Here is a 17,678-nt window from a genome sequence, read left to right as displayed (position 1 = left end):
TTCATAGATGAATCAATGAATGCAAGCTTCCCAGTCCCTGAGGCAACGAAGCAACCCGAAACCATAACATTTCCACCGCCATGCTTCATGGTTGGTATGAGGTTCTTCTGATGAGCTGTCTTTGGTCTGTGCTACACGTGTACTCTTACTATGGCCAAACAACTTTACCTTTGATTCATCTGTCCAGAGCACTTTATTCCAGACTATGACTTCAAAAAATATATATATTGAAATGACCAAAAATACGAAAACCTAATATTCTCTATTTCCTTACCTAATGCATACATAATTAAATTAGTCTCATGGACATAGCTGTCTCGCAGAGCAGATTCACAGCTTTTGAGGCTAATTTAACACCATAAACCAGAGTAAAAATGCCTCCCAATGTGTGATGGTAAAATGCATCTCCAGACATTGTATAATGCATACCCTTCTATAGCCCTGAGATCCTATGCAGTGTACAGTGATTGGAGTAGCAAATGATAGAAACACGATGTATTTTATGGCAAGCTGGCGCTCCAGCTGTGTAGCTAAACGGCGCACCTTTTGGCGGATGCCTCCTTTTTCACGGCTGAATCGCGCCGTTTTTTTAGGGGGGGCGTTGGAGTGTCTGATTATAATTTCATCAAAGCAAATTCTGTATATAAGCAAATGCAGTTACAGTCCATGAAACATAGGAAGTATAAGTATGAGAAGAAAACAGTAAATCAGAAAGCTGCGCACATTTGCGCAGCTTTCGCGCAAACTGATTTACTGTTTTCTTCTCATACTTATACTTCCTATGTTTCATGGACTGTAACTGCATTTGCTTATTTAGTCATTTTAACACAGAATTTACTTTGAAATTATAATCAGACACTCCAACGCCGCCGTCCCCCCCTCCCCCCAAAAAAATCGGATCTGCGCGATTCAGCCGTGAAAAAGGCGGCATCCGCCAAAAGGCGCGCCATTTGCATATGTTAATGTTAATTAGGTTCCTGAGGATGAGTCCGGAACAAGCCAAGAGATCTCCTATGTAACCCAAGTGGTCCCAGGAGATAAATGTGTATGAATCACACAAAATATAAAACCATCTACTGTAAATGTTATTTCCTAAACTTGTGTGACGGTTGTTATTGCATTGTTCCCTATAAAACATAGATTACATTGATACCAAACATGCGCTAAAAAATGTTATAATGTTGTTAAAATATGAAAAAATGCACACTTTTTTATCTATTAGGAAAGCAAAAAATATGAGGCTTTTCTTTATCAAACATGAGGGCTCTCTTCATCCAATACCAATCTGAAAGGTAATATTTGACACTCTTACAGATTTGACTGTAAACGAGGAGATGGGAGGCAAACTCAAAAGGGTTTACTCCAAGGGTGTACCTCTTTTATAGTGAAGTGGAAACAAAAAAAAAAAACCCAGTTCCTCATAGGTGTAGCATTTCCAACAGTAAGGTGGGACACTGAAGCGCTGGGACAGGTGGGATACTGTTTAGTTGCTAGGTTCTTTTTATTTTCAGCGTTTCAGCTTCGTTAACGTCTCACATGGAGACATTCGTACACATGTACACACAGAGACTCTGCACAAAGCTCTCCTCCTGTCTGCTTTCTTCCTCCTTATTAGTCCTTGGCTGTTACTGGAAGACACATATATATATATATATATATATATATATATATATATATATATATATATATATATATATATATATATATATATGTGTGTGTGTGTGTATATATATATATATATATATATATATATATATATATATATATATATATATATATATATATACACACACACACACACACACACCATTAATCAGACACGTGTGATCGTTTTGCCACTAATCTTCCCCAGCCTCACCCTCCATTCACAAATAAAATAAAATAATGAAAATAATTGTATAGAAAGGGTGTTCATGAGTTTCTATATCTCCTCATTAGGTAATAACAGCTTTGGAAAGTGGCTCCTTATAACCTTAAGCACTTAATATGAATAGCAACAGAATCATTATAAGAAAAGACCATTATTACAGGAACATTTAACAGTACAGATTCCCCAAAACTGATCTGCAAAATGACACCTTGTCGCGAATTCTCAAATACTATTTGTTAATCTCTGTGGATGTTAGGGAAAAGGTGTACCAGATGTGAACAGCCGGCTAATGGTGAGGAAACTATGGGAGACACTACACATCCCTGTATTTGCCTTGGTGGATGCTGACCCTTACGGTATGCTTTTATGCATTAAGTACAGGTCCAATTTTATCAATAATGACACAAATTTAACATGCACTGCTGTCTGCTGTGGGTGTTCTTTCTGCTGTTCACTATGAAAAAGTATTAATCATTATGAACTGCATTAGTCATGTAAATACTCTAAAACGGGGCATGTAGCTTGATATGTCTTCCTTTATTACAGAATGCATATGTAAAGAAGTATAGTGTTTATTGGGCAAAGTATGGTTAATTAATAGAGTAACTGTGAATGCAGAATTACAGTCTCTCTGTCCTCCTTCCTCCCCACACAGGGATCGAAATCATGTGCACCTATAAGTATGGATCAATTGTAAGTGTGGCCATATGCATATATTTTGCCATGTTTTACTGGGAAATATGCCACTCGTATTTTTGATACGAGTTACATCCAGGACATGGAGAACCAAAACCATGACATAAATCTTTATATGTCACTCGTGAAGGAACCGATTAATTGTTTTGATAAATTTGGGTAATATTTTTATGTGATTGTCTATATAATAAAAAGAACATCACACGTTGGCTTGAAGATATGAAGTTTATCTTCTTGTGTTGAAAAACTCGCATTTTTCAAATGAAATACAACGTGGATCTGAGTGGCATATTTCCCGAGATTTCACACCGATGATGTCACTCCCAGTGTTTTCCCGCTGACTAGACGCGTGTTGTCAAAATGGCGAACCGGGTCAAAAATAAAATTCTTTTGATTCACTTGCATATTTTTTTGGATGTGTCCATATAATAAGACCATTGCAAGGTGGTGTGAAGATATGAATGTTATCATCTTGTGTTGAAAAATATTTTCACTCATGTGCTTCACTCACTCACGAATATGTTCACCCCTTGAAGATAAACTTCATATCTTTGCGCAATCGTGTAATATCCTCTGTATGTGTGTGTGTGTGTATATATATATACAGTGGGGCAAAAAAGTATTTAGTCAGCCATCAATTGTGCAAGTTCTCCCACTTAAAAAGATGAGAGAGGCCTGTAATTTTCATCATAGGTACACTTCAACTATGAGAGACAGAATGGGGGGAAAGAATCCAGGAAATCACATTGTAGGATTTTTAATGAATTAATTGGTAAATTCCTCAGTAAAATAAGTATTTGGTCACCTACAAACAAGCAAGATTTCTGGCTCTCACAGACCTGTAACTTCTTCTTTAAGAGGCTCCTCTGTCCCACACTCGTGACCTGTATTAATGGCACCTGTTTGAACTCGTTATCAGTATAAAAGACACCTGTCCACAACCTCAAACAGTCACACTCTAAACTCCACTATGGCCAAGACCAAAGAGCTGTCAAAGGACACCAGAAACAAAATTGTAGACCTGCACCAGGCTGGGAAGACTGAATCTGCAATAGGTAAGCAGCTTGGTGTGAAGAAATCAACTGTGGGAGCAATTATTAGAAAATGGAAGACATACAAGACCACTGATAATCTCCCTCGATCTGGGGTTCCACGCAAGATCTCACGCTGTGGGGTCAAAATGATCACAAGAATGGTGAGCAAAAATCCCAGAACCACATGGGGGGACCTAGTGAATGACCTGCAGAGAGCTGGGCCCAAAGTAACAAAGGCTACCATCAGTAACACACTATGCCGCCAGGGACTCAAATCCTGCAGTGCCAGACGTGTCCCCCTGCTTAAGCCAGTACATGTCCAAGCCTGTCTGAAGTTTGCTAGAGAGCATTTGGATGATCCAGAAGAGGATTGGGAGAATGTCATATGGTCAGATGAAACCAAAATAGAACTTTTTGGTAAAAACTCAACTTGTCGTGTTTGGAGGAGAAAGAATGCTGAGTTGCATCCAAAGAACACCATACCTACTGTGAAGCATGGGGGTGGAAACATCATGCTTTGGGGCTGTTTTTCTGCAAAGGGACCAGGACGACTGATCCGTGTAAAGGAAAGAATGAATGGGGCTATGTATCGTGAGATTTTGAGTGAAAACCTCCTTCCATCAGCAAGGGCATTGAAGATGAAACGTGGCTGGGTCTTTCAGCATGACAATGATCCCAAACACACCACCCGGGCAACGAAGGAGTGGCTTCGTAAGAAGCATTTCAAGGTCCTGGAGTGGCCTAGCCAGTCTCCAGATCTCAGCCCCATAGAAAATCTTTGGAGGGAGTTGAAAGTCCGTGTTGCCCAGCGACAGCCCCAAAACATCACTGCCCTAGAGGAGATCTGCATGGAGGAATGGACCAAAATACCAGCAACAGTGTGTGAACACCTTGTGAAGACTTACAGAAAACATTTGACCTCTGTCATTGCCAACAAAGCGTATATAACAAAGTATTGAGATGAACTTTTGTTATTGACCAAATACTTATTTTCCACCATAATTTGCAAATAAATCATTTAAAAATCAGACAATGTGATTTTCTGGATTTTTTTTCTCATTTTGTCTCTCATAGTTGAGGTATACCTATGATGAAAATTACAGGCCTCTCTCATCTTTTTAAGTGGGAGAACTTGCACAATTGGTGACTGACTAAATACTTTTTTGCCCCACTGTATGTGTATATATATATATATAATTAGTGCTGTCAAGCGATTAAAATATTTAATCGCGATTAATGTCGCGACAGTCATAGTTAACTCACGATTAATCGCAATTTAATCGCACATTTTTGTCACATAAAAAAACCATTGTAATTCTCTTATCAGCATAAAAAAGTGAATGGGCTTGCTTTGTACCAATGTTTTTTTTTATTGCAAAGCATAACACGTCTTGACACAGCCACTGCAAAGTGAAACCTAAGCCAAGCACCGGCGCGGGGCTAGCAAGAGAACCATGAGTGAAATGATCTACTGTTTGAGTTAGTCTACAACTCTAATCAGAGAGATAGGTTACACAGTGACGGTAGGCTTGACATGCTTGATTATAATATAAAGTACACTATTATATTAAGTTTAAGTTGTTCGTTGATAAATATTGCATTGAATCTGATCTTTACTGTTTCAGCTCACTTAACACATTTTGTACTTTTACACTTTCTGCCTGTTGATGCGTCGCGCTGTCCAATCAGAGGCGGCCAAATTTGCATATTACAGGAAGGATTTCTGGGATAGCATTGAGTTTACAGTTCAGAGGGATCTGGCTTCTTTAGACGCTGTCTTCTTAAAACTGAATAAATTTTTAAAAAGAGCCAAATGAGCCAGTCCTTTGAACGGCTCTTTTCAAAGAACGGATCACAAAGATGCGGATCCCATCAAAGAGCCATAAATCCCATCTCTACTAGCGCGCCCTGCCTGCGCTGGTTCTTTGGGGAGGGCAGAGGACTCTGGCTGTGCGGGGCGTGGCATTACAGTCTAGCTGCTATCGATTTTCTAAGCAAAGTCTCTGTTCCTGGCAGTTTCAAAAGCTTTTGAAAAACCTACATCATGTCACAGAGCGTTAATCTCGCGATAAAAAAAATTATCGCCGTTAAAATTGAGTCAAGTTAACGCGTTAATAACGCGACATTTTTGACAGCACTTATTTATATATATATATAATTTATTTTATTTGTCCTTTATTTTACCAGGTGATATCCCATTGAGATATTAAATCTCTTTTGCAAGGGAGCCCTGGGAGTACATATACTGTAGACAATATAAACACTTATTGTTAAAAAAAAAAAACAGTGTGCGCACATATATATTTTGCTCTGATGTGTCTGATTTCCTGTTTAGTCTCAAATATGCAAAACTCATCTCTGACTTAAAACTCTGGTTCTGACAACAGACACGGGCTTCCGTTTTGAAGCCCTTCTGGAGTCTTATTAGGCTGTGACAATTTTTTTTCTTCTGCCATTATTGATTTTATCTCAGTCCTTAGGGGTCTGAAAGGTATGATGGCATATTCAGACCACTCTAGATTTAAAAAAAAAATGAGTTTGGGGAGGAGGGTAATATTCCAAGAAAAAAACTCAAGAATTCTCTAAATTTCCAACTGTAATCTCAGAAATTCTGCGTTATTTTTCTCAGAATATTCCCCTCTCTCAGTTGCATTCCTTTTTACCTACAGTGGCCATAATATGCTGTCATAGAGGAGTGACCTCTATTTAAGAAAAAAGTCTTTACTAATTCTGATAACATCACTGTAAATACTCGTATGGATTGGAAAGTACATTTTAATTATTCCCTGTGAAGCTTCTGATGGTTATTCAATCTCTCTGACTTTAAAATTGTTGGCTGATGTTATGGCAATGTTTAATTCCTTCATTTTTAATCCATATCGTACCTCGTAATTGTTGATTTAAATAATCTGCTTCACATTACAAATGGAATCCTTCTTTTACTGTTTCCTTTTATGCCTCAGTTTGCATTGCTTCCCTTTTTTTCCCTATCTAACCATTTCCATTATTACAGTAGCCTAAAGACTAACTATCTTTTGTTCCCAGTCAATGGCATTTGAAGCCCCCACTCTGACGGTCTGTTCCATGCTCTGGCTGGGTCTGTTGCCTTCAGACATTGAGAGGTTTGAAAAATACCCTTTACCACACCATTTTTGTTGTGTTTCTTTTTCTTTCCCTTTCCAGTCACCGCTATCATATCATGGTGTGATATACTGTAGTAGACCCCCTAAATATTATAGAATGGTTAAAAAAACCCCACAAGTTAAAATAAAGTGCAGTGGTTTTATTGCATTGTTTGAAGAAACAGATGGAGTTTCTTAAAGTCCAGGTAAGCTTGAAACATTCTTGCTTTTAATGATGTGATGAGTGTTATCAAGATGCAAGTGAGGGATATGCAAAATGTTGCAGCAGGGACATTTCCAATTTGCATATTCTCACATGTGGAAAAAGTACTGAGAAAATGTACTTAAAGTGGACATGCCATACATTTTTCAATTATTTTGTTATTCGCAGAGATGCTTTTGTAAAGTTTGCGAGTGTTTTTTAAAAATATTTATTATTTTTTTTAATCATGCTATTTTAGCATGGTATGAAATCCCTAGAAAATAAAACAGTCTGATTTTGCACTTGTGCCTTTAAATATGTAAGTAGTTTCACTCTGATTGGCTAACATCCTTAAACGAGTACAGAATTGTTTGTTGCAATCTTCACATTGCTGTTTCATGATGAGCTCCAGATGTTTGTGAGCATATGAAACAAATATTCCTGAAAGTTATACACGTGATATTCACATAGCTCGTGCGCTATCACATCCCTAACATTTGGGAAGCTACCATGCCAGGCTAACCCACACGAGCAACAGCTAACTGCTTGAAGTAGTGGAAAAGAACCCTCAATAACGTTAGTGCTTATTTGAGCTCACCTTAGTGCATGGTGGTTCACAAATTTATCAAAATCACACAATGGGGAGTTGTTTAATACTCCAATACTATGGTCAATTCAGATAATGAAGCCTAGCAATCTCTACATGTGTCAAAGTACATGTTTTATCTAAATTATCTTCATCGAAAGAATTTTAATGTTAGCTGACTGACTAATCTTACCTGAGGGCTTTGACTTGTCATGCAGACAAACTAAGCTTCAGTCCAAAAGCAGAAATGTCTTACAATATCCAATACATCATAATGTGTTTTTGTTTTGGACATTTTACTTATGGTTTATGGACTGGTGGTCAACTCCAATAGAGTTTATAGCATCAACGAAGCTGACTTCATGTTAGAACTTAATGTTATAGTCATGTTGTCTGTTGTTGCCCAAATGAGGATGGGTTCCCTTTGGAGTCTGGTTCCTCTCGAGGTTTCTTCCTCATGTCGTCTGAGGGAGTTTTTCCTTGCCACCGTCGGCACAGGCTTGCTCATTGGGGATAGATTAGGGATAAAATTAGCTCATGTTTTAAGTCATAAAGCTGCTTTGCGACAATGTTTATTGTTAAAAGCGCTATACAAATAAACTTGATTTGACTTGACTCCATCTTCTTTATTCAGATTGATATGGGTGGTCGTATGTTAATAGGTGCTGGTATCATAAAAATGAGAAGACATTCTATGTAAGAAGAATGCACTTTTGTAACTGGCCTGTTCTCTCCACCTATTTTCTTTCTATGATCATTACAGATCGGTAAGGCTAACAGTCCACTTTGAAAGACCCAGTATGTCCCCAAGTCAAACTGACATGTTTCAAAAACAAGAAAAAGCAGATTTCCATGGCATGGTCCCTTTAAGTGAAAGTATAGATAGTGGAATGTGTTAAAATCTTAGTCAGTTAAAAGTGGAAGTAAAGAGCCAAAAATGTGCTGAAGTCTTCTAATTTTGGCTGCTCCCATTAGGGGTCGCCACAGCGAATCATCCGTTTCCATCTCATCCTGTCTTCAGCATCTTTCTCTGTCATGTCCTCTCTCATCACATCCATAAACTTCCTCTTTAGCCTTCCTCTTTCCTGGTAGCTCCATCTTCAGCATCCTTTTCCGAATATACTTGGCATCTCTCCTCCGCACATGTCCAAACCAACTCAATCTCATCTCTCTTGCTTTGTTCCCAAACCATCCAACCTGGGCTGTCCCTCTAATATATTAATTCCTTTTCCTGTCCACGTTCATCACTCCCAAAGCAAATCTTAGCATTTTTAACTCCGCTGCCTCCAGCTCTGCCTCCTGGTTTTTCATCAGTGCCACAGCCTCCAACCCATATAACATGACTGGTCTCACTACTTTCTTGTACACCTTCCTTTTCCCTATTGCTGGTATGCTTCTGTTGCAACTCACTCCTGACACTCTTCTCCACTCACTCCACCCTGCCTGCACTCTTTTATTCACCCCTCTTCCGCACTCCACATCACCTTGAACAGTTGACCCCAAGCATTTAACTTTTGCCACCTTTACTCCTTGCATCCTCACCATTCCACCGTCATCCCTCTCATTCACACACATGAATTCCACCTTGCTCCTACTGACTGTCATTCCTCTTTTCTGCAGTGCATACGTCCACCTCTCCACGCTCTCCTCAACCTGTTCCCTGCTCTCACTACAAGATCACGGTCATTTGTGAACATCATAGTCCATGGAGATTCATGCCTGATCTTGTCTGTTAACTGCTTCATCACCATTGCAAACCAGAAAGGTCTCAGAGCTGATCCTTGATGTAATGCCACCTCCACCTTGAACCCATCCATCATACCTATCGCCCACCTCACCACTATCACACCGCCCTTATCTAACACCATTCTTGCATAGTTCCCTACCACTCCCGATTTCTTCATACAATACCACACATCCTGTCGTATGCTTTCTCCAAGTCCACAAACACAGAATGCAACTCCTTCTGACCTTCTCTATATTTCTCAGTCAACATTATCAAAGCAAACGTTGCATCTGTAGTGCTCTTTCCTGGCATGAAACCATATTGCTGCCTTTTATATTCTACTACTTGTTTCCATAACGTCATGGTGTGCCTAATCAACTTTGTACCTCTGTAGTTAATACAGCTCTGCACATCACCCTTATTCTTGAATATCGGTACCAGTACACTACTCCTTCACTCCTCAGGCATCCTCTCACTTTCCAAGATTGTATTAAATAATCTAGTTCAAAACTCCACTGCCATCTGTCCTAAACATCTTCATGCCTCCACAGGTATATCATCTGGACCAACCATCTTTCCATTTTTCATCCTCTTAATAGCTGTCCTCGCTTCATCCTTGCTAATCCACTGCACTTCCTAATTCACAGTCCCTAAATTCTGATTCACAATCCCCACACCAGCCACCCTTCTGTCCCTCTCGTTTTCTTCATTCATCAGCATACTGTGTGAATCCTTTCTCCAGATTGCTAGAAGGAACTTTGAAGGTGTTGTTGAAAATCCAATCAATGTCACTGACAAATTATCTTCCCATGTTCTTGCAGACCTTGACCGTAAATATCGCAGTTATGACTGTAATGAATGAACCAGAAATGCAGGGACCATGGTGAATATAATGTGGAAGTGTTTGTGCAAGTAGCTCAGTATTTGTTTCCTTTAAAAACAAAACTATAGATTTAAAATTAAGATGGTCATCATTGATTGGAGGCTAGCTGAGCATTAAATCCACCTTGACATTTATACCTGGACAGTCCTTTTAAGTTTGTGCTTTCATGGACGGGTATACTGTACTATTAGTATGTTATTAATATGTTATTTTTATACAATTATAGCTGTGATATAGAAATAAATGGGATTAATTATTGGTACTGTGATTGAAATAGAAACTAAAAACTACCATGATGATAATGCTTAAGATTCTCCTCGATACAAATAGCAGGAACAGCAAACCTGACCGCTGAGCCGCATGTGTCATTCCGGCAAAGCATGCATGTAATATCACTGAGGGTAAGGGTGAATGTTTCCAGCCAGACTCTGTTGGGATTTCTTGATAAGGTGTATATGATTATCTTACTATACTGAATTCCAGTTCATCTCCTAAATTTTCTAGCTTCAGTAAAATCTGAATCCTTTCCTCCTGATTAATGCATGAAAGTTGTGTGTTGTCCAGCCTTGGAGTGCCACAGGATGCTCTACTTCCATTAACAAAGGCAGATGAAAGAAAGCTCAACCATATAAAGAAAAGACCTTACATCTCTTATCATCCTGCATGGGAAAGAGAGGTAAAGTCTGTGAAACACTCGAGTGCATATATTTTTGGGCAGTATTCAAGTAAGTCCATTGCTTAGCTACCTAATCACAAATAGTGAATCAGGACTTGCACTTGACTGAAGGCAGTAAAAAATGTTTTAATTATATACATTTATAAACAATATTCCTATTATGACTGTTATGTCAAATTAAGTAAAAAAAAAAAATCCATGTTTTATCTGATTCCTAGTCTTTCTAAATACCTTTTTCTCAAACATGTATTAATGTATTAGATGTGTTACAGCCAAAACAAAAATAATGTGGCGCGCACACATCTGAAATGCTATAAGGCGCCCTCTATTATTGGCAACCTTCATGAAAATGAGCAAAAGTGACTAAAGAATAGCATGCAATAAGTGAAATTAGAACCTTTTGAGCATTTCTGTCATGTTTCTGAATAATGCAGGTCTTGAGTTTTAAAAGCACAAAGTAATTCTGTATTCAGAGTAGCTTTAAAGGGTACCCACAACAAAAAATAAACCTACAGTGCTGAGCGTAAATGAGTACACCCCCTTTGAAAAGTAACATTTTAAACAATATCTCAATGAACACAAACAATTTCCAAAATGTTGACAAGACAAAGTTTAATATAACATCTGTTTAACTTATAACGTGAAGGTAAGGTTAATAATATAAACTTAGATTACACATTTTTTAGTTTTACTCAAATTAGGGTGGTGCAAAAATGAGTACACCCCACAACAAAAACTACTACATCTAGTACTTTGTATGGCCTCCATGATTTTTAATGACAGCACCAAGTCTTCTAGGCATGGAATGAACAAGTTGGTGACATTTTGTAACATCAATCTTTTTCCATTCTTCAACAATGACCTCTTTTAGTGACTGGATGCTGGATGGAGAGTGATGCTCAACTTGTCTCTTCAGAATTCCCCATAGGTGTTCGATTGGGTTCAGATCAGGAGACATGCTTGGCCACTGAATCACTTTCACCCTGTTCTTTTTCAGAAATCCAACAGTGGCCTTAGATATGTGTTTAGTCATGTTGGAAAAGTGCACAACGACCAAAGGCACGAAGTGATGGTAGCATCTTCTCTTTCAGTATAGAGCAATATGTCTGTGAATTCATGATGCCATCGATGAAATGCAGCTCCCCGACACCAGCAGCACTCATGCAGCCCCACATAAGGACACTGCAACCACCATGTTTCACTGTAGGCACCATGCATTTTTCTTTGTATTCCTCACCTTTGCGACACCATACAGTTTTGAAGCCATCAGTTCCAAAAACATTTATCTTGGTCTCATCACTCCAGAGTATAGAGTCCCAGTAGTCTTCATCTTTGTCAGCATGGGCCCTGGCAAACTCTAGGCGGGCTTTTTTGTGCCTGGGCTTTAGGAGAGGCTTCTTTCGTGGACGGCATCCATGCATGCCATTCCTCTGCAGTGTACGCCGTATTGTGTCACGGGAAATAGTCACCCCAGTTTGGCTTTCTACTTCTTTAGATAACTGCAGTGAACTTGCATGCCGATTTTCTTCAACCCTTCTCATCAGAAGACGCTCCTGTCGAGGTGTTAACTTCCGTGGACGACCTGGACGTCTCTGTGAGATGGTTGCAGTTCCATCTTTCTTACATTTTTATACCACTTTTGCTACAGTATTCTGACTGATAAGTAAAGCTTTGCTGATCATCTTGTAGCCTTCACCTTTGTGGTGTAAAGAAATTATTTTCTTTGGGAAATTCTGAAGAGACAAGTTGAGCATCACTCTCCATCCAGCATCCAGTCACTAAAAGAGGTCATTGTTGAAGAATGGAAAAAGATTGATGTTGCAAAATGTCGCCAACTTGTTCATTCCATGCCTAGAAGACTTGGTGCCGTCATTAAAAATCATGGAGGCCATACCAAGTACTAGATGTAGTAGTTTTTGTTGTGGGGTGTACTCATTTTTGCACCACCCTAATTTGAGTAAAACTGAAAAATGTGTAATCTAAGTTTATATTATTAGCCTTACTTTCACGTTACAAGTTAAACAGATGTTATATTAAACTTTGTCTTGTCAACATTTTGGAAATTGTTTGTGTTCATTGAGATATTATTTAAAATGTTACTTTTCAAAGGGGGTGTACTCATTTACGCTCAGCACTGTAGGTTAGAAATATTACACATTTTGGACCAATGCATTTTGACTCCCCTGTATTGTCACACTGTGTAGCTATAAAGCAATGCTTTAAAATTCTTTTGCATTCCTGCTCACTCAAGGGTGCAGCCATATTGCCATTTTGTGGGCGGTGTCTAACATAGTATCGTTGATAGGTTCCCTGTATCTTGATTGGCTCGTTGCTCCTGACACCGCGATGTAGCCGGATGTACAAAACATTGTTGAAAAACCGGCGGAGTTCAAAGCCTGTGATTGTAAAAATAATAAACGTGATAAGGGAAAGCATTTTTTTCTGTGTTCCACTGTTGACAACCGAGCAACATAAACGACTTGATAAACAGTGGCGAGACAACGTGGGAACAGGTCACACTTTAGAAACACACTCCTTTGGTAGAAATTCTGTTCTTTTTGAGGAGCATTTTGAGCCCGATTGCTTTGAAAGGAATCTACAGGCTGAGCTCTTGGGCTATGCAGGTTGCGTTAGACTCAAACGCGATGCTGTGCCAACAATATTCCAACACCATCCATGGAAAAGGGATTCAGGCCATGCAAGCTGATTAGTGAGAATAGTATAGACATTCACAGCTCATGCAGTATATATATTTAGGCACTGCCTGAATATGGAGCTCCCGAGGAGTGTAAAAAGTGTTAGGAAATTAAGTGCTGGATAAAAACCCATCTATCTTATTTAAATAAAGATACAAAATTCATTGTCCGGTGCTCTGTACTTTACTCCGCTCCACTATAAACCCACACTTGTCTTCGAGCTGTGACTAGCCAGCCCCCCCCCCCCCCCCCCCCCCCCTTTTTAAATAGGTTCTCTCTAATTTAGTCATGGCCGATTCCCACCCAACAAATAAGTCTCCCCTTTCATCGAGCGACCCAAACAGGGAGGGCTAGGGCTATCACATGCTCCCTTTGAGGCATGTGCTGCTAGCTAACCACACTGCTACTTGTGCAATGTAAAAGGAGGCGTAATTGAGGAAAGTGCTGTTTGCCCACTTTCGTATGCATGAATTCACAGATGCCCGTGATTAGGTAGTGTTGCTGTGATTGATAGGAGAGAGACATTATGCCACCCCTCCCTCCCTGAGAGCACAAGCCGGTTTTGCTCTCTTGAGCTCCTGGCCACAGATTACAGTGTGAACAGTTTTCTGTTGTGCCACTTAGGAACCCATACATTTTAGTTATTTTAAACCAAAGTTTAAATCCAAACGTTTATCTTTTATTAAAACATTTCAGTCTAAATTAAATGTAAATACAATTTAAAATAAATGTATCTGTTAAATTGTTGTATGTCATGGTTATTTAATACTACAGTGACCTTTTGATCATTTTTGTGAAAGGTGCCAATAATTTTGGAAGGCAGGGAAGGCAGTATAGAACAACTCGCATGTGGATAACTGAATTAAGTTAGTATATGATGCTAAACTATACATCAACATGTGTTCCACATTACTAGGTGAAGATATTGAATAGCAGCGTAACAGTTAGTAGTGCACAAGCACTACTAAACTTAGGCAGTAATGGGGTTAGGGTTAGGTGACGTCATTGTCCGTTTTGTATATTGTCTGTGTCTGTAAGATGGACCTCATGCTGAGATGGAAGCAGAAAGCTGAGATCCAGTCCCTTGTCTCTATTGCTCCTCATTTCCTCACTCGGGTGTACCTACACAATAAGTTGTCATATGGAGGTTGGATATGAACAGACACTATCTTCTGCTGCACATTTACCTGCACTGTAATAATTTTTCTTTCCTGATTTCATTATTGTTGTTACATACTTTATGATTACTGAACTTATGTAACAAATAAATGTTTGAATGTTTACCCGGATTCCTATAGCTCCATATGAGGATAACTTTTTACACATGGTAGTAGCAGGCTTACAAATTCGCAGCAGTATAACCATGGAGCCATTTTCAAAGTTCAGGTACACGCTCATACTGAGGATTTAATACCGAAGTTGCACACAATGGAAGCAAAATCTATGAGGGCCAAAAAAAATTCAGTCTTACTCACTACACGTGCCTAACTCAACACTGAATACAGCCTGTGTGTTTAGTTATTGAGTATAAAGATTGAACTCCCACTTCTTTTTCCTTTAAATGATTTGTAATAAGGAATATTTTATCATGCCCATGAACCACAGAAGTGGGTCAAGAAAAATGGAAATCACTCCATAAGTGTGTGTGTGTATATATGAAGAGTTTGGTTCCAAAATGTGATAATTCCACTATGACGAAAATACATTTTTCTCAAGTTTATCACAAAGCTGATAGCATGAAAACCATTATTTTCGGTTTTAAACTTGAATATAACACTGTGAGGTTGTAATAGCATTAAAAATGCAAGTCTAGATTTTGAGTTTTAAAATTGTATTTTTCAAAACGGATTAATTTTTTTTTTCCAAAATGCAGTATATCCATTACATGTTTTTCCCCCAAATGTGTTTTATCCATTACATCAGTAAAAAGTGTGTGTGTGAGAGAGAGAGAGTGAAATATAACGAGAAACAAGAAGTAAAGTTGATCTGCAGTGGTGCTTGAAAGTTTGTGAACCCTTTAGAAATTTCTATATTTCTGCATAAATATGATCTAAAACATTATCAGATTTTCACACAAGTCCTAAAAGTAGATAAAGAGAACCCAGTTAAACAAATGAGACAAAAATATTGTACTTGGTCATTTATTTATTGAGGAAAATGATCCAATATTACATATGTGAGTGGCAAAAGTATTTGAACCTCTAGGATTAGCAGTTAATTTGAAGGTGAAATTAGAGTCGGATGTGTTCAGTCAATGGGATGACAATCAGGTGTGAGTGGGCACCTGGTTTTATTTAAGGAACCGGGATCTATCAAAGTCTGATTTTCACAAGACATGTTTATGGAAGTGTATCATGGCACGAACATAGGAGATTTCTGAGGACCTCAGAAAAAGCGTTGTTGATGCTCATCCGGCTGGAAAAGGTTACAAAACCATCTCTAAAAAGTTTGGACTCCACCAATCCACAGTCAGACAGATTGTGTACAAATGGAGGAAATTCAAAACCATTGTTACCCTCCCCAGGAGTGGTCGACCAACAAAGATCACTCCAAGAGCAAGGTGTGTAATAGTCGGCGAGGTCGCAAAGCACCCCAGGGTAACTTCTAAGCAACTGAAGGCCTCTCTCACATTGACTAATGTTAATGTTCATGAGTCCACCTTCAGGAGAACACCGAACAACAATGGTGTGCATGGCAGGGTTGCAAGGCGAAAGCCACTGCTCTCCAAAAAGAACATTGCTGTTCATCTGCAGTTTGCTAAAGATCATGTGGACAAGCCAGAAGGCTATTGGAAAAATGTTTTGTGGACGGATGAGACCAAAATAGAACTTTTTGGTTTCAATGAGAACCGTTATGTTTGGAGAAAGGAAAACACTGCATTCCAGCATAAGAACCTTATCCCATCTGTGAAACATGGTGGTGGTAGTATCATGGTTTGGGCCTGTTTTGCTGCATCTGGGCCAGGACAGCTTGCCATCATTGATGGAACAATGAATTCTGAATTATACCAGCGAATTCTAAAGGAAAATGTCAGGACATCTGTCCATGAACTGAATCTCAAGAGAAGGTGGGTCATGCAGCAAGACAACGACCCTAAGCACACAAGTTGTTCTACCAAAGAATGGTTAAAGAAGAATAAAGTTAATGTTTTGGAATGGCCAAGTCAAAGTCCTGACCTTAATCCAATCGAAATGTTGTGGAAGGACCTGAAGCGAGCAGCTCACGTGAGGAAACCCACCAACATCCCAGAGTTGAAGCTGTTCTGTACGAAGGAATGGGCTAAAATTCCTCCAAGCCAGTGTGCAGGACTGATCAACAGTTACCAGAAACATTTAGTTGCAGTTATTGCTGCACAAGGGGGTCACACCAGATGATGAAAGCAAAGGTTCACGTACTTTTGCCACTCACAGATATGTAATATTGGATCATTTTCCTCAATAAATAAATGACCAAGTATAATATTTTTGTCTCATTTCTTTAACTGGGTTCTCTTTTTATCTACTTTTAGGACTTGTGTGAAAATCTGATGATGTTTTAGCTCATATTTATGCAGAAATATAGAAAATTCCAAAGGGTTCACAAACTTTCAAACACCACTATAGCTGCATGAAATTTTCAGGAATGGTTATAGTGTACCCAGCTGACTACGGGCGAAAGGCGGGGTACACCCTGGACAAGTCGCCAGGTCATCACAGGGCTGACACATAGACACAGACAACCATTCACACTCACATTCACACCTACGGTCAATTTAGAGTCACCAGTTAACCTAACCTGCATGTCTTTGGACTGTGGGGGAAACCGGAGCACCCGGAGGAAACCCACGCAGACACGGGGAGAACATGCAAACTCCACACAGAAAGGCCCTCGCCGGCCCCGGGGCTCGACTTGCCTGTGACCCTGTAGAAGGATAAAGCGGCTAGAGATAATGAGATGAGAGGAGTTTGCATGTTCTCCCCGTGTCCGCGTGGGTTTCCTCCGGGTGCTCCGGTTTCCCCCACAGTCCAAAGACATGCAGGTTAGGTTAACTGGTGACTCTAAATTGACCGTAGGTGTGAATGTGAGTGTGAATGGTTGTCTGTGTCTATGTGTCAGCCCTGTGATGACCTGGCGACTTGTCCAGGGTGTACCCCGCCTTTCGCCCGTAGTCAGCTGGGATAGGCTCCAGCTTGCCTGCGACCCTGTAG

The 17,678-nt window shown here is 39.5% G+C and overlaps 1 protein-coding gene across 4 annotated transcripts in view; it reads left to right on the top strand.

Moving 5' to 3' along the window:
* The window catches only part of spo11 (SPO11 initiator of meiotic double stranded breaks), a 67,985-nt gene that overhangs the window by 31,993 nt on the left and 18,314 nt on the right, over positions 1-17,678 (top strand). For 3 of the 4 annotated variants that reach the window (XM_060937891.1, XM_060937890.1, XM_060937889.1), the window contains 5 exons: positions 2,127-2,226; positions 2,526-2,563; positions 6,646-6,722; positions 10,684-10,795; positions 14,530-14,700. In XM_060937891.1, the coding sequence (XP_060793874.1) occupies positions 2,127-2,226; positions 2,526-2,563; positions 6,646-6,722; positions 10,684-10,795; positions 14,530-14,649 (447 nt within the window). In that variant the 3' untranslated portion in view covers positions 14,650-14,700. Of the gene's footprint in view, positions 1-2,126; positions 2,227-2,525; positions 2,564-6,645; positions 6,723-10,683; positions 10,796-14,529; positions 14,701-17,678 lie in introns of those variants that run through there. The other variant, XM_060937892.1, reaches the window with a different exon arrangement.

The sequence above is a fragment of the Neoarius graeffei genome, chromosome 13 (assembly GCF_027579695.1).
Source record: "Neoarius graeffei isolate fNeoGra1 chromosome 13, fNeoGra1.pri, whole genome shotgun sequence".
Taxonomy (NCBI): Eukaryota; Metazoa; Chordata; class Actinopteri; order Siluriformes; family Ariidae; genus Neoarius; species Neoarius graeffei.
Note: the sequence above shows the minus strand (reverse complement) of the source record. Positions and strands in the feature narration are given on the sequence as shown.